Source organism: Falco rusticolus, chromosome 2 (genome assembly GCF_015220075.1).
Source record: "Falco rusticolus isolate bFalRus1 chromosome 2, bFalRus1.pri, whole genome shotgun sequence".
Classification (NCBI taxonomy): domain Eukaryota; kingdom Metazoa; phylum Chordata; class Aves; order Falconiformes; family Falconidae; genus Falco; species Falco rusticolus.
The window spans coordinates 21616184-21643349 of NC_051188.1; the positions used below are offsets into that span (position 1 = coordinate 21616184).

The window sequence follows — 27166 nt, forward strand, 5'->3', positions numbered from 1 at the left end:
TCGCGGAGCCGCGGCCCCCCCCGGTTTTCGGCCGCGGATGCTTCCATCTTCCAAACCGAGTGTCTGCGGTGCCCGGGGTGCTGCAGAGCGGGCAGGCCTCGCCTGAATGGGCCGTTGCCGTCCCGCACGTTACTGCCGCTTTAAGGGCCGGCGGGCGGGGCGGCTGCGGCGCCGTCCCGTGGTGCATTGCGGCGCGCGCGCGGAGGGAGCGTGGCTGGGGGCTGCGCGCTCGCGACCGCCGTGCGGTTCGAAGTTGGCGCCGGGCGCGATGCGGTGCTGAGGAGGCCGTCGCCGCTGACCCTGAGGAGGCCGTCGCCGCCGCCCTCCCCCGCTCCCGCCGCTGGGGCTCGCTGCCATCTCCCAGGCCCGCTCTCCGGCCGTTCCCGCCGCTGCCGCCATGTCTGCGGGCTTCTCCTTCGGCGCGGGGACCCTGGGCTCCGCGGCGGCCGCCGCCGCCGGGGCGGGAGGAGGAGGAGGAGGAGGAGGAGGAGGGGGCGAGGGCTTTTCCTTCGGAGCCGCCACGCCGAGGTAACGCGGCACCTCCGCTCGGCTCGGCCTGGCCCTAGCCCGCGGGCCCCTGGCTCCCGGGGCCGCCGAGCCCCGCGGCACGGCCCACTGTCGAGCCCGGCGTGCCCGGCCGGGGCGGACGCGGCGGGGCAGGCCCGGGCGGCACACGTGGGTGTGGGGGGGCGGGGGGAGCGCACGCCCTGCGCTGTGTGTCCTGGCGCCTTTCCAGCTGCGCTCGGGGGCCCGGAGCTCCGGTGCATGGCCGAAGGGGCCGTCGGTGCGCGGGTGAACCGGTTTCACCATGTCCGCCCCAGGGGGCGGGGGTGCCCTTCCTGCTTCATCTGCTTCATGGCCGGCTTCGTAAATACAGGCATAGGGATCAATCTGTTCAGCAGCTAGGAACAAAGGGAGGTGCTCTTCTAATTTTGCTGTATTTTGGCTTTGTCGGAGCAGCGTGTCTCCACAGTTCTCTCTAACGTTCTGAACGCAGAATGTGAATTGTAGGCGTATCTAGGTTTCAGCAGTCACCCTGAGCTTGCGTGTGCGGCATGGAGCTCGCTGATGTCAAAGCCCAAATGTTTAACGTTCAGATGTGAAATTGCCTTTTTTTTTCCCGAAGCTGGATGCAGCTTTATTTTTTCTGATACAAATAACCTTTCACTTGGTGTGTAGTGTCTTGGAGTAAAAGGAGAACTTGGCTGCACTTTGATGTGTCTGTGACATAAAGCACACTATATATTAAAGGCATTATTAGTATTTAGGTTTCTCAGAATAGGGAAGTCTTTGTTGTTGCTGGGGTTTTTTTCTCCCCTTTTTTCTTTCTTTGCACAGAACTGAGCTAGCACAGGTTGTTTTTTCTGACCTGCTTGTTCTTATGCCTCCATTGAAGATTAGAACTGTTGTAGTGGAGCTTTGCATCAGAGTTTTTCCCAAATCTGATCAGGTGAAATCAATCACTCAAGAGAACTTCACCTAAAGCAGATATATTGGAAAATACTTATTTGTCAGAATTGGCAGGAATTAGTAGCAGGAGTGGAAGGAAATTGAACATCTGCATGTGAAAGAGTATCTCTGGATTAAATGGCAGTATTGGTTTTTGGAAGCCTCTATGAGAAGGAACAAGTTTTCAGAGTCTCTTCTAATACTCTCAATTTTGTGGTCATGACAGATTGATGACATTCTTATGTTACCTGTGCTTGGTTTGGCATTTTCTGTTTGTGTTGGTTGGTTTTTACCCCCGCAGTTAAGGTGTGCTATATGGAATTGGTAAAGAACTTAAGGGGTTTTTGCTGCATGCCTGTTTAATGCAGGTTTCCTGTGATTAAAATGAGCAAAATAAAATAATATTTGTTTATTCAAAAACATTCTTCTAAATATACTGCCTTCAACAAGGGGAATGTTGATCTGCACTTGTTAACAACTGCCTACTAAACTTAAAAATACTTGTTTGTGGGTTTTTTTACTGTTCTGGCTGCTTTTTGATTACTTCAAAATAGTAAGTGAAAGTTTAACAGGTGCTAATTAATAACAGTATGGTACTCTGCATTTTTATTCATGTATTTATTCTTACAAACAGGATGAGTCTGCAGGGCTGTTGGTCAAGGAGTACCACAGAGGAAGAGTCCATTTTACTGCTGGATGATTGGTGAATCTTGAGCATCCCTACGGGATGACTTCTTTGAGACTATAAGAAGAAGCTGTTGTTCTTATGAGCTGGGTCTAAGACAGTATTGCCAGGTGTTGGGAGAAAAGAGCCTTTTTTGTGTTGTCCAGACATAAGTGTTATTCATCAGTGTGACCACTCAGACATAATATTCTGGTGGCTCAAAGCCTGTATGATACACCAGCCTACCCAATTCCTGCGTTGCACCAATAGCTGTTCATAGAGTACTTATGCTTGCTGTTCTTATTTAATTCATGTTCTCTATAGTATGCTTCAGGCAGGTGCAATGCTTTGTTCTAGTTCTAAAATTAGAGGTAAGACCTGACTTCAGTGACCTGAGCTCCTCTTCCTTCCATCTGTGGGGAGTAGATAGACCTTCTGGCACATGCTTTCTCCTACTGGTGAGAATGCTGTCATTGCTCTATTTCTATATTCTGGTTTCTTTCTGTTTGGAAAACAAACAAACAAAATGCCACTTAATTTTATTTGGGCTTTTTAGTTTGTTTTTTGTTTGGTTTTTTTTTTTGTCCCATAATGCTGAATTTTATATTGTGTACCTTAGCTTGCTTCTACTATAATGCTGAAACAAGAAAAATACTCAGTCACCCTTGTCTGTGCTGGAAAAAGATGAGAAACATGAACTCCTGACCAGTGAGAGAAGCACCATGTTGTATGTTTAAGTTTACAAGCCATTAGGTCATGGTGCTGTAGTTTGGTATGTTGAAATTCTGGGACTAAAGATGAAATGCTTTGGCTCCTGTGGAGTTGGATGATTAGTGAGTCTGCATTCTAAACAACTTTTGCTGGGCTTGCTACAATTGGTTTTGTAGGTATTTTGAAAAGTTTCAATCTAAAAGCTAATTATAACTTTTTTTTTAAGGATTTACTTTTGTGTTTAACTTATGTCTAGGAGCTGCGTCCATACAAAAAGAGAGGAGATAAGGGAATGATGAGAGAATACTGACCACCTGAAACAAAATACTTTGACAGCTGTTAGCATGAAGTCTGAATTGCATTCTGTTTCATTGCTGCTTTTGTACTTAAGCAAAAATTGTTTAGGTTAGAAAAAACTTATTAGTTCCTAAAAAGGCTCACAGATGGGGGCAGGAAGTTACTATAAGTAAGTTATTCAACTGATCTTTTGTCAACTTAAAGCAACATTTTGCATTTTGAAAATCATATATTCATCTGGCTGCTAGTACCTGTAATTTCACTGGTTAGAGATAGTCATGATTATTATATTCCCCTGTGTCTTGTACAGTAACTTAGTGTGTTCTTTGCTAAGTATAAAGCTTGTTCTCTATTTGCCATGAAACTTCTAAAATGTGTAGTTGCCCAAAATAAAAAAGGCTTAATTTTCCTAGTAGTGACTGATCTCTTGAGTTTCTCCTTCTTTCTTCCCCTTCATCTGTGAAAATAGCTGTGGAATTTTATTTCTGTAACTTTGACAAATATACATTCAGAAAAGAAAGTATGGTAGGCATGGATCCTCCATGGTTGACACCTGCAGGGGAAGGGATAGCATTTTGGTAAAAAAATGAATTCATGCATCAGTGTGTTTTGGTGGTAAGATATGACAAAGTTGTGTGGTGGATGTGAATGGTTGCATGTCTTTGCTTACCACTTAAGAGTTAAGTAAACATTGGTTGAGGTTTCTAGTCAGAGGTATCTAAACAGACTGGTAGCTTGCTTTTGTCCAGGTTTGTTGTCATCTTTGCGCTGCCTCTAGCATTTGTTCTCCCATCTCAGTAGTTCAGGGAGATAATAACGCAGAATTGATGAGATGATTTAATAGAGAAAAGTTCAAATTTCCCACTGGTCTAGCAAGATGTATCAGCTCAGCAAGGAGTTGAACAAATGCTGGAATTCAGTGTCGGGGAAGCAGTGGGAGCTGTAGAAGGAAAGGGGGAGATCGGCTTCCTCTTTCTGTTTGGTGTTAGGGAGCTTGGACTCTAGTCTTGTCCAGCTGCATTGTGTGTGGTTTGGGAAAATGAATGATGGCATGGGAAAGAAACTGAAATTCAAACTGTTTGATTTTTTTTTTTATTTTGAAAAATAATTATTGCAAATTGTCTTATTTTGTAATAGCTCAACAGGAGGACTTAATTTTGGAACTCTGGGCTCTTCCACTGCTACAGCAACTACATCAGCTTCTTCAGTGGGCTTTGGGAGTGGACTTTTTGGATCAAAAAAACCCACTGGATTTACACCAGGAGGCACCAGTACAGGTAGAAAACCCTCTTGTACAGCAGAAACTTGAATTAACAGTGAAGTAGTACATCATATGTACAGAAAAACTGGGTTGTCATAGCACGCTTGCTGCTTTTACAGTAGTTCTGTAGCTCAGAATACTACTTAACGTAGTTTTTTTAAAGGGGCATCACTGAACAGTTGAAAAGGTTATTAATCGAGAATTATGCAGTACTGATGCTGCAGAAACCCAAATGTAGTTACCAGAAAACTGCTTGCGCCTGTGTGTAAATTGTTCCCTAATTCAAATCCCAGTGTTTTCTAGAAATCTTAATTCTTTATCCAGGGTACTCAAAAAATATAATTTAAGATTGATCTGAGAAGTATTTTAAAACATTGTAAGATTATTAGTATTTGTAATGTGGTACTTGTAATTCTGCAGTAGTAAACATCTCTGGTTTTGTTATTTGGAGGTTTTTTAATGTCTGCAATAGCATGAAGAAATTAATTAATGCTTTCTTAGGTCTCTAATTCAGCCTATGAATGTACAGATTCTTACAGGAGTACCAGAGTGCAAAAAAAACCCCCAACTTTTCAGACTGGAAATATTTTCACCAGGCATCATTCAGACAGAATGAATATTACTTTGGCTCCAATATTGCTAACAAAATGGCCCTATTCTTTTTTTTTTTACTTGTATGGGTAGATAGGGGAAGTTCTAAGAACCAATCTACTAGAAATAAATTCAACAGTGGACTGAAAGCCAGTACTACTATGTTTGGCTACGTTGGGGTAATTTTCTTTTAGCTCTCAATAATTCTTTTGATCTTCTAATCAGATGGTGGTTTTAACATATGAAATGGCATAACACTGTTCAAAATAATCTCTTTAAATTACCAGTGGGACAGAAACCCTAAACCAAGACACAGGATTTTACAAAGACTTAGGACTCTATAATCCTCTTCATTATACTGTAAATCTGCTGTTTTACATGCTAATGTTAGGTACTGCCATATGGCTGAAAAAAATGCTTGATAGAATTACTAGTTTCTGTATTTTCATTCACTTTAATTTGCTTAAAATTTCAAACAATTTTCTATACTGCTGTGTTAACATCAGCTTCGCTGTTAGCAGATTCTTATGAAGAAAAATGACATTTTGAAGTCAGTTATGTTTTGATTTGTGCTGCTGGTGCTTACAAATACTGTCTTCTATGTTGTTTTGCTTTGAACATACTACAGAAAAAACTTGTATAATAGTCTACATATTGTCTCATAATGTTGCATTATTTTAATAGTTCATGTTTTACTATAACTGCTCTGTGGCCTTCAATTACTATTCTTTCTTTGTTTTCATTCTTAAAGCAGGAACAGCAACAACTATTGCTACAGGACTGACACTAGGTAAGGACCGAATTTGGGTATTAACGTTATACAGGCAAAAGAAAGATACAGATAGATCTTTCTTGTGATGTAGAAAGTTGGTAATCATATGTGAGATCTTTCCCCATTACTAACTGCAGTCTGCTTTGCAGCCCAAATGTTAAGGCTGCAAACCAGAGTGGAGCCCTGCAGTTCTGGGCACTGTTCCTTCTTAAAGGGTTCTTCCATTCCATTCCTGTACAGCAGTGACGGTGGTTGCAGTGAAAAGTTAGACTTTGTATTTATGCCTCCCTAATGAGTTTCATCCTTCAGCAGAGGGGAGTTGGAATACATTATCAAAGAATTCTTCTTAAATAATTTCTTGCTCTAATGAACTTCGTGTGAACAGGCCTGTTTGCTAATTACCTCTTCTAGAAGAATAGAAGGTTGAACTGGGAACAGACCTTGGGAATATTTTACTTTTCTGTGATGCATCTTTAGTGACTATTTTTCAGTTGGCATTAGAAATACTGGAATAAGTGGGTAGGTGTGGGGTTTGGTTTCTTTTTAAACACGAGCAGCTGAGGTCTGAGGAGAAGCTGAGCTTGCGTATCACAGATGTTAGGGGTGGTGCTACAAGACAGACTGCAGTCCCAAGATTTAGGAAGCTGTGCTGTGAATGAATTGGAAAAAATTGTGTTGGATAAAGAAGCAAATTAAATGGGTAGAAGAAGAGAGGAGCAGCATCTAACCCAGAACAGACTGTATGTTGCATAATCATATGTGGCAGCTATGCATATGAACATTAATTCTTTTCCGTAGCTGAATGAAATGATGTAATCTAAAACAGACACACAGCAATTACTGAGAACATAGAGTATGTGTTTCTTGCACGTGCTATTGTGGCTTGTTTATGTATGTGCATGTTCCTCCTTTACTTTGGAATATGGATTCTAGAATGTAAAATGTATTACCGTGAAAAATGCAGGAAGCAGAAGCTTTATTTGCTTCAATTTAAGTGTTCAAAAGCAGAGTTTGGGAGAATAACATCTCAACATATTTATCTTGCTTACAAATTGAAATTATGTGTGCGTTCATCTTGGCATGCACATCCAATTGAGAATTGTTAGTTTGTATTTTGGGCAATATTGTTTGCAGCTCTATTTACCAATATTTGGTTTGTCTATTAGATGCTCTTATGTGGTTTTTTTTAGTTTTTTTAGATTATCATTAGATATAATTGCCAGTCCATGATTCTGGAGCAAAAATGCCCATGCAATTAATGTAAACCTTTGAAATATATCTGAAAGTGCTATGGGGTTATTTTACTTGATGCACGTGATCTTGCATGCTGTGATGATTGTGATGGTTAAATGGGAATAGGTCAGAAGAGAAGATGAATTGAGCCTTTGTTCTTAAACAGAGTGTTCTTAGAGTGGTAATTGTTTTTGGGTTTTTTTAGGCACACCTGCCACCACATCAGCAGCTACTACAGGCTTTAGTTTAGGTTTCAACAAACCTGCAGGTTCAGCCACGCCATTTGCTTTACCTGTTACTTCTACCTCAGCGGGTGGCCTGTCGTTATCATCTGCTCTTACATCAACTCCTGCAGCAGGTAGGAAAATATTTAGGGGGGTCTGGGGTATTTTTTGTTGGGTTGGGTTTTTTAACAATAAAACTTTGTGGTAAAACAGTTCTAAACTCTGAAGTGTTCTAGTGTGTACCACTAGGAAAAAACCCCACATATAATCTTGTGGTACTTTTATGAAGTTCGTTGGACTTCACTAGTTCTAAATTTGGGTACCATAATACAGATAGATTTATGGCCATGTGAAATAGGCAGCATATAATCTGTCTTTAGAACTGTAGCGAGAGATGATTCATTGTGTGAAATCATTATTTTTGTAACTGTTAAGCCCACTGGAGGCTGAAAGCTTCCTATTTGCACAGCTGAAAAGTTTGGAAGATGTCTACCATTTGTAGATGGCCTGAAACGGTAAACCAGTAGTGGAAACAAAGTTTTCCTAGTGTAGTTCTCATACTGGCACACACCTGCCATCATATTTAACTCAGTTAAACTGCACCATGCATAATGATAATTAAGACTGGAGTTCATTTTTCTTAACCTTAGGAGTCTGCATTTGAGCTCAGCTATCTGTGCCCTCTGTGCTCTGTCCCTTTATACCTATGGTCTTTTTCTACTCAGTTCTTCCCTATCCTACCAAAAGCTGGGATGCCTAAGCCAGAAGGCTCAGACTACCAAGGAAATGTTCTTGTATCATGTCTTTTGTAAAATATTTCAATGTTTAACATAAAATATTAACATTTTGGCGTTTTAATATAAAAAGTCAATAGCACTTGTTAGATCCATTGTGCCATAAAATAAATTCTGTGTCAGTTTCTAGATTCTCTAGTGTTCTGGGGGACTTTTTTTACATAGTTGGAGGTAAATACGGACTTATCAGGATTACGATATTGTAGAACAAAATAACATCTAATTTGAAAGTCTCTATGACTTTGGAAAATCTGCAGGAAATAAAAAAACCTGAGTTTATTATCCATATTATTTGTGATAAATATGCTTTCAGACATTTCAGTTATTTCAGACTGGCTGTGGATGTATTTGAATGCAGTGTCTGCATGAAGCTGGCTTGCTTTTTCTGCAGGAACTACTGGCTTTACATTAAATTTGGGTGGCTCAACTGCTCCGACTACAACTGCCTCCACAGGCCTTTCCTTAGGAGGAGCCTTAGCAGGTTTAGGAGGCTCACTCTTCCAGAATACAAGCACAGCAGCAACAGGTGAAAGTTATTTTAGTTCTTCCCTCCTGTCTCAAAACATTGATATTTAATCTGTGATTGTGTAAATTCATAATGTAAGTTTCAGTTGATATAAAATCTTAACACTCTGAAAGTATAATTTTTAACAGTGTTTTAGTTAAGAACAGTGTTGCTATCCATGGACAATAAAAATGAAATCTGAAATCACTGGCAGCTTTTTCATTCTTAAATTCATTTTTACTTAATTTTTTTAAATAAAATGCAAGGTTTTGTCATTGCCATAATTGACTCAAGGAAGGTGATCATCAATGGGAGAGGGCAAATGATATACAAGTATCTCCTTTTAACTGCAGAGAAGTTAAAACTCGTTATTTTGGTGGCTTTTGGTCTGAATAAACTGTTTTAACTGCTTTTTTAACGTGTTTAAAGACATGTCACTTCATGTCTTCCTGTCTTTTTCAGCTCTAGAGGAAAACTGTTGTGCTGTGTTGTAGTCTGAAACTGCAAGCAAGATACGTGCTTTTATTTTAAGTAAGTTTTAAGTATCAGCTTTGTAAATGCAGAAATTCTGTGTGGTTTTATTGTAGGACTTGGGCAGAATGCTTTGAGTTTGACTCTGGGGACAACTGCGGCTCCTTCCACTACTGCCAATGAAGGTCTTGGTGGCATTGATTTTAGTAGTTCGTCAGACAAAAAGAGTAAGTTTGTTTTAAAACAGTCATATTTTTTTTTTATTGAGAAAATTATCAGAGCATTACAGCAAATACCCTTTGGCATTGTGTTAGGAGTATGAAATTAAAGCTGACACCCCCTGGCATGTTATTAATTTTGTTCTTGGATATCGTGTTCTTATAGAAGAACAAGATTTTGGTTGCAATTGCAATGTAATGTAAATTTATTTAAAATAAGTATAAGTCAATATTATACTTGAGAATGAGGATCTAAACGCTTTAGCCTTTTGGGAGTGAAGACTTGTAGGACTATTTGCTGAAGTGCTGTGGCAGATGATGATAAGCTGAGAGAGTTGGGGTTGATCAGCCTGAAGGAGAGAAGGCTCCAGGGATGCCTTAGAGCAGCCTTCCAATACCTAAAGGAGCCTACATGAAAGCTGGAGAGGGACTTTTTAAAAGGGCATGTAGTGACAGGACAAGGGAGAATGGCTTTAAACTGAAAGAGGGCAGATTTAGGTTAGACATTAGGAAGAAATTCTTTCCTGTGAGGGTGGTGAGGCCCTGGCACAGGTTGCCCAGAGCAGCTGTGGCTGCCCCATCCCTGGCAGTGCTCAAGGCCAGGCTGGATGGGGCTGTGAGCAGCCTGGTCTGGTGGGAGGTGTCCCTGCCCATGGCAGGGGGGTGGGACTAGGTGATCTTGAAGGTCCCTTCCAACCCAAAACACTACGATGATTTCTGTACAGCTCTATGTCAAATAACCACTAGAGGGGGAAACAGAGCTATGTTTAAGTAATGCGTTACAAATACAGAAAGTACTCGTTTGAAAACCAGCTTACTTCAGCTGTAACAGATCTTATACTTGGTTTCTTTTTTTCAAAAGCCTGGGCAATAAAAATTTCCTGTTTCTAGCTGTTAATCTTCAAAGCTGTGTTTCTGGTAGTGCATAGTTCCATCTGATACGTTCTATCAGGTTGTTAAAATCGTTAGAAAAACTACCTATGTGGTAGCTTTAAAGTATTTAAGTAAGGGAGTATTGAGCATTGACACATAGACACTTATTAACTTGTCTTGCTTTTATGCTTTCAGAGTAAATTTAACTAAAGCTGATTCTAAAATACACATTTTCTCTGGGGAATCAATACTGTTAATTTAATCTCTTCATTCTATTCAGGATCCAGATTTTAAATTAAGTATACCAATAGCCAAAAGAAAAGGAAATACAGAAACTCTGTGAAACCATCTTTACAGAGTAACACAAGTTGTGGAGTCATAGTTCTTCATACTTGTAGAAGAGAAGACATATTGACTGTCCACGCCGGAGTGCTCTGCATGGTGCTTATTGTTTCTGGCATTAATTACTGAAATTAGGAGTGATGAAAAAGGTCCAGTTCCCAGGTTCTGTGGGATTTCCATTAATATTAGGATATCACAACACTTCCATAATATACAGGTATCTTAAAATGAGGACCAGAGAACCACAGACTCAAAATTGACTTCAGTTTGATAACTCTCAGCATTGTGTTGCCTAGCTCTTAAGGTAGAAACTTGAATGAGTACCTGAATTCCCATATGTTGCATAGTGAAACTGGGCTAGTTGAACTGTTGCTGTCAGGATGGTAAGCATATACCTCTCGGCTAAGCAGTGGGAAATGTTGAAGGAGACTGGTTTTTTGAGTTTGGTTTTTTTTTTTTTTAAGTTTAGGAGTGTTTCCCATAATGGGTAAGGCTGCTTAAGGCAAATGTCTCTACTTGTGTGCTGTTACTCTGTCCTGTTGGTACAATTGTTTGTACTGATGTATGAGGAACTGTGTCAAGGTTTGAGGGTGGTGCTTTTACGGTTTTGAGGGTTTTATTTCTTTTCCTTGGAAGAAAAGGAAGAAGACATTGCTACCAAAGAAAACTGCCCTAGAAATCTCAGCACAGATAGGGACTGGGGCCTGTGTTCTCTCTTCTGGAATAGCTTATAAAAGCTTTTCCTTCTGGAGACTGAAGACTGTTTAGTATTTCTTTAAAATACAGCTGCAGGAAAAGAAGCTGTTCTTATACATATTTTCCTCATCTATTATGAAAAAGAATGTAAAGAAAGGTAAAATCTGGAGCACTCACTTGCCTAGAAATCAGCATAATCTGATTTCAAATCTGTATCTTTTACTTTGTAAGTGGTGTTCTGATGTACAGCAAAAGTGGCTGAAGAGAGAAAGCAAAGTATACTTAGTTTTCTGCCTAATTTTTATCAGCAGAGAAAGCAGTCCTAAATTCTGGGGTTGACCCCTCCACCAGTTTTATGTAGATTTTTTTTCCCTTAGCAAAAGGCACAGGGAATGATTGTGGGACTCCAGGCTCTCTAATGTACTGGGTGACAAGAGCCAGCAGACAATTTAAGTAGATGTTGCTTCTAAAAGTAGTAGCTTCTCCTGGCAGGAGCATTGGCTTGTGCAGCTTGAAATATTTGTGGCACTAGCATTAGCTGCATAGCTACTTTCTGCCACAGTGGCACTGAGAGGGAAGTTGAGGATGTGTATTGCATCCAGCTGAAGAAGATGAAGCCCACTTAGGCTGAGTGAGTGTTCTTCCTGACAGATTACTATGGTTATAGGATGGATGTGATTGCAGACCCTGTGTTATGTTGCTTTAAGCTCCATTCTGTTACTCAGTCATTTGGCACCTTGATACACAGATGTAGTTTGGAGTACGTAGGTGGTAGGTGAGCAGTAACATCTTCAGTTCCGTAAAACCTTGTGAATTACTGGACTTGATGCAATAACAGAATTGTTAGGGAGGTCCAGTGGTCAGACCTTCATTGCCTTCATACTTGAGAACAGACTGCTATTGCTGAATTTAAACACTTCACCTGCACCCACAAAACATTCTTGGTGAGTTGTGGTTGCATAAGCAGGAACAGAGTTCTTGCACAACTGCAGTTGTGTATTGTATTTGCAGTGACTTGTACAGTGACACAAGGTGTTTTGCACTACTATTATGTGGCAAGAAATTAGCACCTCAACTGTTGAACCACTGTTCTTGAAAAGATGCTTCTCTGTGAAGGGGGAGTAAATGAAAACCGTCTTTCTTTTATGGTTAGCCTAGTCTCTTCCTTTTATCAAGAGAAATCAAGCAGATTGTAGTCGTCAGTTCTTCCCTAAAATCTCATTAAGATTGTTTTGTTCTTCAAAGCTTTATTTCTGACCTACAGTTCTTATTTCCTAGGTGACAAAACAGGAACAAGACCAGAGTAAGTATCAGATTTTCTTCGCATTTATGTCTTACTTGGTTTATATATAGTTTTCTAATATGTTGGCTTTTCTACAGCTTTGATCTTGAAAAAGGCATAAATGTCAATAACCAAGTTTTGCAATGTGACCAATGGTGGTTCATCATTTTAAACATTGAATTTTCCCATCAAATGCAATACCTCTGCTTATCTGGCATCTGCTACAGACTGATTATGTGGTCTGAAAAATGGTTTCTGTGAATGTGTATGATGCTTACACCACAGGCGTAGTATCTGTGTCATTAATCTAAATCATTCCTAGTTGCGGCATACATGCAATGGGTGCAGAACAGTATAATCCATCACTTGAATGTTTTTGTGATATTTAGTAGTCATGCAAAAATGTCTGGTAGGATTAAAGCACCGACTGAACATGCATTGTCTCTTGTAGAGATAGCAAAGCACTAAAGGATGAAAATCTACCTCCAGTAATCTGTCAAGATGTAGAAAATCTACAGTAAGTAGTATTTTTTATTTATGATAGTAAATTTGCTAAAGTATTGTATGCTGTTGATGCTCTGTGACAAAAGCACCCTACTGCAGGCTGCATGCAGGATAACTTACTAGTCAAGGCCTTTCAGGAGGTTAACCTTTGGAACAGAGTGGATAGATAGTTCTAATAGCTGAAGCCTAGGCTGTTTATTTTTTTTTTGACCTCACTTTTTCATGTGTTTACACAAGTGAGCGTGCCAACAAATATGCTCTTAAAATCTGATCCATCTCTCCCTGGGAGTATTGAGCCTGTTGCACATGCATAGTAAGTATTGAACCTTATGTCCATATTGCATGTGCATTGTGGATCTCATATGGAATTGAGAGAACTGTAAAAGAGCCATCCCTCAGGCAGGAACGAGGCAGGCTGTAGACTAGTAAAGGAGGCTGTATGTCACTGTATTTGTGGGTTCAAAGTAGTAATCACTTTTACTACATGCTATATATTATTATATATATAAAAAATACTCGATACATATCTTTGTCAGTGTTGAGCACAACGTGTTTAAGCACTTGCTATTGGAGTCTGGGAGGGTTGTTGAGTTTTTTTACAGTATTAGCACACTAGGAGTTAATATGGTGCTTTACAGTAGTTTTACTGTTCAGCACTTGATTTTGGAAAAATCAATTTAATAGCTATTTTAATGATGTAACCAGAATATAAACAGTTGGGTACTTCAGGTTCGATATATTATGTTTCTTTTCTCGCTCCCCCCTTCTTTTTCCCTTTCTCAGGAAATTTGTGAAAGAACAAAAACAAGTTCAGGAAGAAATTAGTAGAATGTCCTCTAAAGCAATGCTTAAAGTACAAGAAGACATTAAAGCTTTGAAACAACTTCTGTCTGTAGTTGCCAGTGGATTACAGAGAAACACTCTTAATATTGACAAGCTGAAGGTGGAAACTGCGCAGGTATAATTGAATACAAATTTATTAGGGAGATTTTCTGTGTCGGTTATTTCATATAAGATAACTAGCCTTCTTTATCATCAGTCAAGTTAAAATGTGCCCAAACTAAAAGAGTTGTAAATAAAACGAAAATTTGAATCCCTTCTAATCTATTTGAAGTTACCAGGGGAGACTGAAATATGTGAAGTCAGTATTTTTAGATAAGTACAACAGCAATAAAATTACTTTTATTCAGGAAAGCACTCCTACATAGCAAAGGCATTAGAAGGGAATGTGTGTCTACTTCAGTTTCAGTTATATATTCAGCTGCTAGTGAAGATGTATTTGTTACAACATCTTGGATTCTGGAGCAGCAGAAATGCGAGTACATTTTCCTCTGAAGACTGAAAAAAAAGAAAAAAAAAAACAAAAAAACCCAACCAAAACTCAAACGCTGCCCCATAACATTTCAGGGACCAAAATATCTTAACTAGCACTAGTATTCATTTAGTGAACTTGAGTCAGAATTCTGTCTGCCTGTCTGCATCTTAACTGTGCAACCAGTTTGAGCTCAAGTTTTGATGGAAGTGCTTTTCAAGATCTGTACCACTTAATTCATCTGGCATGTCAAAGCTGCTTGCTATATAAATAAGTATATTTTGTTCTAAAGTAAAAATGTTGATGTGTTTTCTATATCTTGTGATAACAAAAGGAAATACTCTGTAGTTGTGCCTTTCTGAGTTTTCTATGGAAACAAAAACTTGTTACTGATACTTTCATTATTTCTGTAAATGATGCAGTAGAGAATAATCACAACACCAGGCACTGAGAAATTCTTAGTGATAGAGTTGTTAGAAAGTATTGAACAGAAGCTTATGCTGTAATTGTCATGCATAAAAAGATCATTTCCATAGAAAGAGGCAGTTTTTTTAACTAGTTAATATTAAAAAAAAAATAAATGCAAAATAATCCTTTTTTTCTGTTCTTCTCTTTAAGGTGTTACTTCCTTGCACTTGACTGTTGCTTTTTTCCCCCCCTCTAGTCCTCAGTAATAGTGACAGGATTTCTGAAGTACAGTAGAAGTTAGATTTTATCTCTTGACAGTTAAGAAGAATATTTTTTTCAACTTCTGAGAGCTCAGTGTGCTTTCAGTATGTGCTGTTGTTTGTTGTTTTCCCAAACTTCTGTTGGTATTTACAGTTCTCCAGCTTTCTGGCAGTCTATTCTTTGAAGAGTTTCTGGTCTGATTCTGTCACATTGTTAACTTAAATATACAAAGAAAATATTTTATATAAATGAACAGTAGAGTTACAGCTGGTCTTTTTGAATACTTAATACAGAATCTTTTATTATTTTTTCCTATTTATTTAGGAGCTGAAGAATGCAGAAATAGCGTTACGAACACAGAAAACTCCTCCTGGTCTCCAGCATGAAAATACAGCCCCAGCAGAGTGAGTTACTGTTATTTGTAAATAATAATAATTTACCTTGGAGAATAGAAGACTCTGGGGAGACGTTATTGCAGCCTTTCAATATTTAGAAGGGGCTTATAAGAAAAATGGGGAGAGACTTTTTGGTAGGGCTTGTAGTGATAGGACAAGGAGTGAAGGTTTTAAACTGAAAGAAGGTAGATTCAGACTAGAAGAAGGAAGAAATTTTTTACAGTGAGGGTGGTGAAACACTGGAACAGTTTGCCCAGAGGGGTGATAAGTGTCCCATCCCTGGAAGTGCTAAAGATCAGGTTGGGATAGGGCTCTGAGGAACCTGATCTAGTTGAAGATGTCCCTGCTCATGGTAGGGCAGGTGGACTGGATGACCTTGAAATGTTACTTCGAGCCAAAACAGTTCTATGATTCTATGAACTTATAATAGGAATTTTTTTTTGCTTCTTTTTAACGTTTGTACTGAATGGAATCATGGTTTTATTTCTGTACTTGTTTATCCATAGACAGGAGGAAAAACAGTCTTTACTCTCTTCCTATTAGTAGAGGGATGTCAAGAATGTCATAGAACATAACTGCTGCAATTCATTAAATGAAAGTTGGCAGCTATTACAGATCGGATTTAAAAAGAAGTGGCAAACTAGTGAAGTTTAATCATGATTTCATTTTACTCATCTAGCTACTTCAGAATCTTGGTTGAGCAGTTTGAAGTACAGCTGCAGCAATACAGGCAACAAATAGAAGAACTGGAAAATCATCTTGCTACTCAAGCAAATAATTCACACATAACTCCACAAGGTAAATGTTTCAATTGTAGTATTTAGTACATTTAAAAAATTAAGAAATCTTACACCTATAAGGAAAAACTTAGTAATTAATCTCTTTCATTATTGTTGGCTTTTCTTATTCAATGTACAGAAATAAGCACTCAGATTCTGCAGTTTGTTCAATGTAAAGATTAAAGATTAAATTCATAAAGATTCTTGAGCTTTTTAAGATGGATCCAGTTCCTGAGGTGTAGTTTGTAAGCCTAGTTTGTTTTGATATCCACTATATCCATCTCTCTCCCTTCAGCATCTGTTAATAAAGCTGATGTCTGGCACCCCCTGTCTTGCACTGAGCTGTCTGACCAGATGAATATGGGCATCTGCTCTGCCAGTTCCAGATCAAACTGGGAATTTTTACTTAGTTTGGAGCCAGTTGGTGTTGCCTTCAGCTCTGACCAACCGCAAAAATTTAGTCTAGTTTGCTGTGACATCATTCAATCTTGGGAGAATCTCTGTGGTCAGAGAATACTGACCTCTGGACAGTAGTCTTCTAGTTGGTTACCATTCCTATGATTGTAGACATTTTTATCTTTTGGGTCTCACTTTAGGTACAAGTTCTCCAATAAACAGTGGTTTCAAGTGCATGTCTTCTTGTGCCAAATGATACTTGAACATTGTACCATCTCAGGATGGTACATAGACTCTGGACCTTATATGTCTAATCCAAGAGAACTGTCTAGATGTAGCTTCCAGAGTGGGATATTTGCTGAATCATGAGGGTCCTCTGTCTTTCCATGTGATCTTCTTGTTCTTCCAGAGTACGAGAGGGATGCCTTCACAGATTTTCCTCAGGTTTTTCAGCAGTTTCTGCTATAATCTAAACGTAATCTAAATCTTGTGTGGGCAAGGCTTAATCTGTTGTGCCAGCGTGGTCAAGCTGTCAGCAAATGATCTAGTGATCTAGTCAACACTGTGCTGCATATGTAGCCTTTACCATACAGGAAATCATGACCCAGTATGTCTTAAATTTTGAGATGTCTAGTACTTGGTTTCAATAAGTTATCCCCAGACTCTCTGGAAACTTGTGGCCAGCCTTCCTAGATACCACTGCCTCCACAACCCTGCAGGTTGGCATGAGATTTATTCCCCAGCTTTTCTTTTTCAGAAAGAAATGCAAATTATAATGGAGAAATGCCCTTATGGAGAGGCAGACCTTTTCAGTTCAAGAATCGTTGCTAGATCTGCGCATCTTCAAGAACTTGATAGCTACTATTTGCATTTCAGTAGGTTGTATGCATCCTTCAGAGGAAATGCAGAAGCTGATCTTTCCGCAGTGAAAGACCACTTCAACCCTTTTCTGTCCTCCATTTTCTTACGTTGTCTCAGTGCTTCTTCCAGAAAAGCATTTTTTGTCAGCAAATGCCTGATTTTGGCGAAACTTTTGAGATTTCCACTTTAGGATTAAAGTTTTGCGTTAGTTGGGTCAGTGCACTGAAAACACTTTCATATGTGTGTGGGAAATAGGATATCCTAAATCTAAGACTTTATGTAGGCAAGAAGCTCCCCATTGCGTTTCTCTGATATGCCTGTGGGTAGAGCTAGAATAATTGTTCCTGTGATACTTGTTAATTGCGTCTTTAAAATATAAGTTTCCATTCTACTGCTCTGTCTTTGGCAAAATCAACTGAACGTTTAACTGTACTTTAATTCAGAGTGGAAAATATATACAAACACAAGAAAATCTGATTTAACTATGTTTATGTAAAAACCAATGAGGTAAAATGTTCCTGTGTAATTAAATAGTTAGGCTAATATATTTTAGCTTTGTTAAATGATAGAATTATAGGAAACAAATTCCATATATATAAAATTAATCTGATAAAAGAGTACTTTTCAAAATACAGTTTGAAGCCCTTTCAAAAAGTAGTACTTGGGTAACTTGTGGCACCCAGTTGCTCTCAAATTGTGTATCTTTTGCAGACGTCAACTTGTTCACATGCGATTGCCTTTGTGCTTTGTGCTGTATGTATTTTGGGGGGGCTTCTTGCTGTGGTATAAACATTAAATCTTTTCTCCTGGTAGTGAGATTGTCACTTACCAATGCTTTATATGCCTTTTACAGATTTGTCTATGGCTATGCAGAAAATCTATCAAACATTTGTAGCTTTAGCTGCACAACTTCAATCAATACATGAAAACGTAAAGGTATGTTGGTTTGATGTGTTCCTGTGTATTTGGTGGAAGAACTACAAAGTCACTTTTTGAAAACATAATATATTTTCAGTTAATCTGGTGGTTTTTTTTTTCTTTTTTTAACTTCTGTTAAATTAACTGCTTTTAAAAATTTTCAAACTGTTCTGGATAAGTGCTTTGGTTAAAAAAAAAAAAGTAACTTTTGTTTAGCTGAAGTCTAAAATTTGAATTATTCACTTACAGTGATGATAGCAACTGACCACAATCATTTAGGTAACAAAATGTTACCTATATTTTCTTTGTAATCGTTGATCAATTTTTGAAATGTTTGTCTTTGAGCTCATACTTCTATGTTTTGCTTTTGCCCAATGATCTCTTGACCTCAAACAATGATGATCTAAATCCACTCTTACTCAGATAAGTAACAGAAAAAGTAGGTGTTCATATGTAAGATTTTTCAACATATCAAAGAATTTTGGTGAAAATTGTGGTTTGGTTTGTTTAACTTTTTTCAGCCTGGTTTTCATGGAAAGTCATATGTATGGGGGGCGGGGGGAAAGACTACTGTGAAAAAAATACTAATGTATCAAAGGTCCTAGTTAGGCTTGTTTTTTCTATCATGGACTCTGCTTGAATTTCCTGTTTACAGTTTGGGACATATTGACAAATGTCAATGTTCTACAATCCATAATTTTTCTTAAGATCGTGAGAACCCTTCTTGCTCACAAAAAATCCCCTGAACTTGGAGAAGTGTTTGGGCTTGTTTCTGTGAAGTGACTTCCTTAATAGGAATAGTTCTGGTAAATTTTTGGCTTGTTTCCTTCTCGGAGTTTTTCTGCACAATGTTGATAGTTCTCTAAACATCTGAAGCTTTTTATTTTTCCTCAAAGAAGTTCAGGAATACTGAGGATCTTGCAATGCATGGAATCTAGTTCATACATTGCTTCTGTCAGCATGGATATTCACTGGTTTCTATAGCTACCTGCCATCAGATATTTGTTCTGCTCTTACTGAACTCAGTTTTGGTACCAGATACAAAATATATCAGCATTTCCATAATCTTGGCAGAATTACACAAAAAGGATCCCAGGTGTGTGCTGGGCTCTTCACTTCTGAGATCTGAGTGTACCCTGAACTCATGCGGTGGTCTTTGATGGTACATTTTTGTTGCTCTTCAATATGAAGAGCTGGATTAATATGCAAGTATAAGTAATGGTATCTTCAGTACCTTGTCAGCATGACTGAATAGGAGTGACTTCAGCTTAAGAAGTATTCTATTGCTTGAAACTAAGGGGTTTGAGGATTTTTTCTTTCTTTTGGGGAAGGTTTTTTGGGATTTATTCTAGTGGGTGGACATGAAGGCTGATATTTTAGAAGACACATTTATAACTAAAGCTTCAGAAATCAGAAAAATTAATATACTGCATAAGTGGATCTATCATTCTGAGCATCTATTTTAGTTTATCAGCTAGGAGATCCTAGGAGAGCAGAGCAGTTTTGAAACTCCTGTTGCTGCCTTATTTGATGGTTGTGATATGGTTTGTGAAGGCAGAGCTGTAACCACAATTGATTCCTTTGTCTGAAATAGGCTTTCTGATTTGCACGTATACTTTCATTCGAGGGTCTGGAGTTGTAGAAAAATATGGCCTGAAACATCTTTGTATGGGGCTAGTTGTTAAATATATTTATATAATTTATGAACATACAGATACATTCTGTATCCAAGATCAGTGAAGAGTAAAATGTGCATGGGCACAACTTGGGTAGAGAATGTCATTAAATCATTCTGCATAGATTAGCCTTAAAAACTGCTTTACATTGTCTAATGGCATTTCTCAGCTCCTATGGCAATCAGTATGACATTGTACTAAATCATATCAGAGTTCGGCACATGTCTCTTTCTTTCCAAAGACAGCACACCTGATGTGATAATGAAGTCAATCTTTGTGTTTCCTGGTGTTGCTGATAGACAAAAATCACAGTTGTTCAAATTCTGGGTCTGAATTTTTGGACCGTAAGCTCCTCTTCTTGGAAACAAGCATATCCTTAGCCAGGAACACAGGATGTAGTATGGCTTCTGTAAAATTCAACTGAACCTACTGTTCTTCGGCTTCAATAAATCTATTACTTTTAAAGATTCTCTGTTAGAAGATGGAAATCATTCTATTGGTTCTTTAATTGAAGCCATTTATTCTTTTTGTTACCTAAGATACCCATAGTTCCCTCATCTGTGACGGGTAGAAATGGCTCACAATGAACAGGCCAAGCTAAATGTTGCCACGGAAGGGGGGTGGGGTGGGGGTGGAAGGGGCATAGGCAAGGGGGAGGGGGAACATGACAACATATTCAGGCTACTTGTTAGACTAAAGCATAGTGATCTATTGCATTTGCACAGTGTTATGCTGTTGATGAAATGACTCAGAAACGAGTGAATTCTAAAATTCTGGTAGCTGCTTTAGCTTTGTACTAAGAAGGAAACACAAGAGTGAAAGGAAGGAAAAATAGGTGAAGGGGGTAAGGGAGCAAAAGCAGGCTCCATGCAGAAACGGTAGCACTGAAGAAGAGTGTTATTTTATGGTATAAGCTAGCAATGTGACTGTATTTTGCCTCTTAGGTCACCTAGCGCAGTGATACAAATTGAATTGTGCTGATTTGCACCAACTGTGAAAGATTTTTATACCATTCATTATGTCAGTCAGGCTTGACTGCTTTGCAGGATTTAAATGAAGAACCTCTTCTGGCTGTAAGTGATGCAAAACATTTCTCTCCAGCTTGCAGCTTGACTAGATCCTTCCAGATTGTGGGGGCTTTTTTTTTTTTCTAAAAAAAGGAAATGTTATTTATAATTCAGTGTTTTTCCTTATTAAGTTAAGGTTTTATGTCAAATACACTGAACTAAAATGGCTTCCCCCCCACCCCCTTCAGATGCTCAAAGACCAATACCTTGGCTACAGGAAAACCTTTCTGGGAGATGCCATGGATGTGTTTGAGGCAAGACGAGCAGAAGCTAAGAAGTGGCAGAGCGCGCCACGTGTTACCACTGGACCGACCCCTTTCAGCAACATACCAAATGCAGCAGCCGTTGCGATGGCTGCAACACTTACTCAGCAGCAACAGCCTGCTACAGGTCTGAGTGCATTCAAGTTATAGATTATTAGTGTTATGACAATAATAAATTTGTGTAAAGCTTTCTATGAGGTCTTCCTTTGTGTTAGACTAAAAATCTAAACGTTGTGACGAGCAAAGTTACTGATACATAGCCAATAGAAAAATGCAGGGTAGACTTAGCAATAATTATACAACAGATACTTAATCTTGTGAATTTACTTGTATTAGTGATATTTACTGTATTGTTCTAACTTAACCCCTTGGAATGTGAGTCTTCGCTCTTAAGTAACATCTCTGAATACATGTAGTATAGCCTCTTTCCAGAATTGTATGGTTATAGTAAATTATTTCACATCAGTGAGGAGAGATTATCTAAATACATATTACCTTTTTCTTATGTAAAACTAATGCATTTTTATATAGCACTTTGGACCTGTAAAATGGAAAATGCTGTAGAACAGGAAGGATAGTGGAGCAGAATTCTGTAGACTATGAAGACTGATGCCTGGCTTACTATTTTCTAGCCAACTCCTTTGTCAGGGTGATGATGGAGCATTTTTTGCTGGCTATTCTGCTGTTGCAAATAAATATTAGAGCAAGTAGAGCATATCAGTGGTTCTGTGTGCATATGTGTGTAAGAGGAAGACCAAAACAGAGGAAATGCTTGACCCACTGCTAATGAAGAATGGATATGCGTATGGCAAAGGAAATAACTTTAAGGCACCTTAGTTGACATTGTTACACTAACCAACACTTCTCAGAGAAGGATTTGTGAATGTAGAGAATTGAATTGATATTTAATCATTTAACAGAAATAAGAAAAATTCCATTTAATTTTACTTTAATATAGATATGTCTGTCAGCAAATATGAAAAGGAGATAGGTAACTTTATTCTACCATTTATTTTCTAAAATGTTACCACAGGTTTACTGAAAGTCATATTAGCACCTTTTCCTTCTCTTTTAACAGCAGTCATATTTTGAATGGTTTTGATTAGAGATCTATGCACCAACCACCCTGTTTGACAAATGATTAGATTGCCTTTGCCTTCTTCATAAAAGGAAAATACAATGTGCTTCCAGCCCTGGCCCTTCTAAACAACAAGGGGATGGGTTTAAAAGGCAAATATATCAAAATAATTTTGAACACAAGAAAAAATGAAGTCTTCATGAAGCATTTCTCTTCTGAATTTCCATAGTAGACCACAGTCTTCCTGTTGCTGCAGTGTTAATCCATGGAAGTTCTGTAGAAGTGACATCTGCGGAAGAGTCTGGTTTTAAACAGAAAACATGACATAATGTAATGTCACACTTCAAGGTTTTTAGTACAGATAGAAGTGTGGCTTCTGCAGCCTAATGTTGCCAGAGTAGTTCCCTTTCCCTTCATCTTTCTCCTTGTCTGAAGTTTTTTGTTAAAGTAATCTCCACAATCATTACAGGATTAGTTGTGTATGAAAGTCATGTACTTGGGATGTCACATTTAACGTTATACCTGCATTTTCGTGAATTGGGGTGACGGATTTGAACTTCCTAGTCCAAATTCAAGGGAACTGCTAATAACTTAGATGCCATTTGGTGTGATTTTGTGAGTATTCTCTTAGGAGTAAGAGTGAAGAGGAGGGGCAGGGTGGAGGACAGAACTGACCTGTACCAGCACGCCTTACATAGGGTGACTTTATACCTTGAGGTGTTTTGTGACATTCTGTAGTGAAAGGAGCAAATGGGAGTGTGTGTAGGTTGGTTTTGGGTTGGTTGGTTGGTTGTGTTGGTGGAGTATTTCAAAAGCCAAAAACGTGCCAACTACAAACATGGTGCAGATAGAACAAAGCCATTAACTTTACATCAAACATGCTAACAGAAGTAGACAACAATTTATTTACTACTTACTCGGTTTGAATACTACTCCCCTCCATGCAACTCATGGGAGGACCTGGAAAAATAGAGGTAGATTAATGTGGTGAGTGGCACTTCAAGAGTACTTAAAAAATAGGGTTAGATGGAACTTGAAGTCATCTTTTCTGTCCCTGTAGCTCAAAAGCAGGATTTGTCAGACCTGAACTATTTCAGAGATGTTTTAAAGTCTTAAAAGCATACTAAAAAGGAAAATATCACACCTTTCCTAAATTACTGACTTCAGTGTTTGACTTTTTCCCAACATTTTATCCAGAACCTTCTGAGCTTCAGATAAGGTTGCCACTTTCTGTATTACTCTTAGTAGAAAAGGAGAAGAATGTATCCTTTCAGTTTTATAAGAATCTTTTAAACATTTAAAGATTGCCTCTTTGTTTCCTTTTCCTTGTTTGAATTTTCTGATGGCCATTTGCTGCAGTAAAACAGCAAATGTTCTGATGTTTTGCCTTTGTTAATTTATCAAATTCATAATATCTGCTAGATGTTAAAATCATGCTTATTTCTTTGCAAGATCTAAGTCCTGAAGAGTGAGGTAGATGAGGAATGGTAGAAGGTTATGAGAGAAGACTATGAAATGAGGTTTCTGTAAAGGGCAGGGAGTGTCTTTGTACTACCTGACCTGTTGTTGCTGTTCTTGAAGATAAAAATAAAACAAGAAAATTAACCTGGGCTTCAAAGTTTTGACTAAAATCTAATATATGGTACTGTTGTTATTGAGGGGTCAGGATGGTTAGTCTCTCTTTAAAAAAAATATTTGATGTTTACATAGTTAAGTATTTCATAAGATGATTTTAGTGTTAGTTACCGTTCTCTCTCTGAAAAAGAGAATAATTTATTTTAAATTTATGTTCAGAAGTCAAAAGTTTAGTAGCTACGTCTAAGCTGTGGGATCAGGGAAAATGTTTCCCCAGTTCCTGGGTGTAGATATGCACCCTATTTATGTTCTCTCTGTATGCCAAGATACGTCTGGCTTCTCTTGAAAGAAATACAGCCAGTGGATCCTGGCCATATGGAAGAAAGGGAGCAAAGATGTACTCCACTGTTCTCCTGGGGTGGATAATCAGGATACCAGGATTGTGGCGTGCATACTGAAGCACGATTTTTGTGCAGTTTTTTGAGGCTAGAGATATTAAAAGTATGCTTAAGTCATGTCTGCACACAACCTTTCCTCCCTAGTTTAGCACTTTTGCTCTGAGCACAGCTTTATTGGTAGCGGTGAGGCTGGTCGTGCTTTTGTGTGGTAGCAGCTAGGGTTTTAACCACTGCCTCGCCTGCACCTTCCCCAAACAATCTTGAACAGCATGGAAGTTAAAATGATGGTGGCTAGTCTACCTATTTCTATCGTTGGGACTAAAGTAAAAGATTTTAAAGGAACTTAAAGCCTAGTGAACTAAGACCTGTGAATGCATTAGGCTGAAACTGATGATTTTCTGGTAAGACTAAGTTGTCTTAAATGCTTTTCTTCAGACTCACATGTCCTCTTCTATAAGTAAAGTAGTCCCCCAACAACTTAGTTACTCTCTCCTTAACTGGTGATGTGCAGACTTAGTCAAAGCATTATCAAGCTGTTAGCACACTTTCTTATGTTTTGACTTGACTTGGCATGAAATTGAAGTGCTAATGGGAAAGGATACTGAAAATGGCATTTAAAATTTGTATAGTGTGATTTGATACAAACCTTGGTTAAAATTAGTCAGTGTACTGGTCTGTCAAAATCAGATATAAGTTGTGACACTAAATTTGTTCACTGTTAGGACCAGCTGCGATTTTTAAAAATTGCAGAAAGTCATTTTAGGAAATCTGGCTGACCTGTCTGGACTCTGTTGTGGGTCCTACTCATTAGACTGAAATGCTCTACAGGGCAAATGTATATCAAGTTTCAAAACATTAAAATAGTTATTATAAAGAATTTGTTTCGTAACTATAATAGCCAGAAGTGCCAATTCTTTTGCTAGTACTTTTGGCATCAAAGAATCTTTATTACTAGGCTTTTGCTATTGAAAATTATGTTTACTTACAAGAATGATAAGTAGTGATGATGCCTTCAGAACATTATGGTACCAAATCAACAAATACCATATGCTGTTGCTCAATGAAAAGCTTGCTAGCCTAAGGCATAAGAGCCTGTTTTATATGATCTGAGGTGTTTTAGAATAATGTTTTTTACTGGCTCTAAAAAGCATGTTGCATTTAGTAAAAAGCTTGGCCTGGAGGACTGTAGTGTTTTGTTTTAAGGTCTTCCACTAACAGTGCCTCCCACTGAGATAGAAACCTGTGCACTTAAGAAGGAACTGGATATGTGTTTTGGGGTTCTTTTAGTTTATTAGATGACTAATTGACTTGTGTAGGGTTTTTTGTTTTTACTGATAATTTTTTTTTAAAGAGCTGCTAGGTACATGTATCAGTATTTAAACTGGATGTAAACAAGTTTAGTTAATGTGAAAACTTGTAATTACAACATCTGATACACTTTTTTTTTTTTAGTTGAAAACCAGCTTGGGTTTCCTAGCTATTCCCTGCTAAGCAGAGACTAAAAGCTAACAACTTTAGTTGCCCTTAAAATTTAGTTTAACACTACTTTGAGTATACAGATGTCATTCGGCTTGGATCACATAAGAATTGTGTTCCTAGCAAAAATGTTACTTTTCAATATACAGTGCCTTTCACTTGATTCAAATGATTGTCCATTTAAATCTTCAAATACTGAACTGATTTTAAAAGCTTGAAATATCTACATTTTAAAACTGTAGGTAAAAATTAGTAAGAGGAAACTTTGTAGTATGAAGTAAGAAATTTTGAATGAAAATAAGCCTAAATGTGATAATGGTTTAGGAGAAAGACTGAAATCATCAGAGCTTTATAGTAATATTTGAATAAATCATCACTTTCATAGATATAGTACATTAAGTATGTTCAAAAATGGGAGAAAGCTATCTTAAGGAAAGGCGTGAATGTCTGTGGATTAAGAGTCTGGCACTGTATTTTATCTTCAATGGTTAAACTTCTTAACTAGTGCACTGAAAACTGTTTGAAAAAGACAGGAATATAAGATTGTACTGTGAAAACTGTCAAAATATATTAATTATTTATCAGAATTAATTATTTTAAAATGTGTTAGTAATGGGCTAGCAAGTTGATTCTTTATTCCCCAAGGTTAAGAGATTAAAAAAAAAAAAACTGAGGCTGTAAATTTCAACTTGGCAGACTGAAGATGTTTTTTGACAGTCCTGCATCTCAGTGTGAATATGTAGGGAAAAGTACTGTCAGGTTTTTTTAATTATGGGACAAACTCTGACTCTGAAACTTTGAATGTATCTAATTCATTAAGGTACACAGAACTGTGCCTTTTGTAAATGTTTATTTAAAAAGATGGTTTGACTAGTTTACCTTATTGAATGGTGTTATGTAGCAGAGCTTAACAGAACTCAGTTATCACTTGTGTGGAAAAGAATTGAATTGTCATGTTACTGTGTAATTGACTTGCTTAAAAATGACCAATAAATTTAATAAAATAAAGTCATTGTCTTGTTTTTTATCTTAGTGTTCTGTTTAAATTTGGATGGAATACTTGAGTAGCTTTGAAGATTCCTATTTATTAAATTAACTTTTGGTAATATAGTTTTGGTTACATTAGTGTCAGTTTTTATGTTTTTAATTTGAAGGTTTTCCCTTATTCAGATTCCATTAATACAGGTGGCAAAATGTTGTTACCTATGAGCTCTCTTGAGGTTTTGATTAATGTTTTGAAGTTTAAGGTGAGACTGGTTAACTTTTAAAAATACTTAATGATGTTATTAGCTTTTACTAGTTTCACCTCATTACAGTCAGTGTTTTCTTAGATTTTTACCAGGTGGACATAGAAGCAGACAGTTAAGTGAGAAATTATGATGAGGTAAAGTTTGGGATTTTAATGGGATTTGTTGA

The 27166-nt window shown here is 38.0% G+C and overlaps 1 protein-coding gene across 2 annotated transcripts in view; it reads left to right on the top strand.

The window, feature by feature from the left end:
* The first annotated feature begins 217 nt into the window (after positions 1–217).
* The window catches only part of NUP58 (nucleoporin 58), a 35633-nt gene continuing 8684 nt past the window's right edge, over positions 218–27166 (top strand). Inside the window, exons 1-13 of one of the 2 annotated variants that reach the window (XM_037376095.1) lie at positions 218–528; positions 4259–4398; positions 5728–5763; positions 7184–7336; positions 8388–8522; positions 9089–9199; positions 12380–12404; positions 12835–12900; positions 13671–13845; positions 15193–15272; positions 15943–16061; positions 18153–18235; positions 21149–21350. In XM_037376095.1, coding sequence (XP_037231992.1) covers positions 398–528; positions 4259–4398; positions 5728–5763; positions 7184–7336; positions 8388–8522; positions 9089–9199; positions 12380–12404; positions 12835–12900; positions 13671–13845; positions 15193–15272; positions 15943–16061; positions 18153–18235; positions 21149–21350 — 1456 coding nt within the window. In that variant the 5' untranslated portion in view covers positions 218–397. Of the gene's footprint in view, positions 529–4258; positions 4399–5724; positions 5764–7183; positions 7337–8387; positions 8523–9088; positions 9200–12379; positions 12405–12834; positions 12901–13670; positions 13846–15192; positions 15273–15942; positions 16062–18152; positions 18236–21148; positions 21351–27166 lie in introns of both variants that reach the window. The other variant, XM_037376094.1, reaches the window with a different exon arrangement.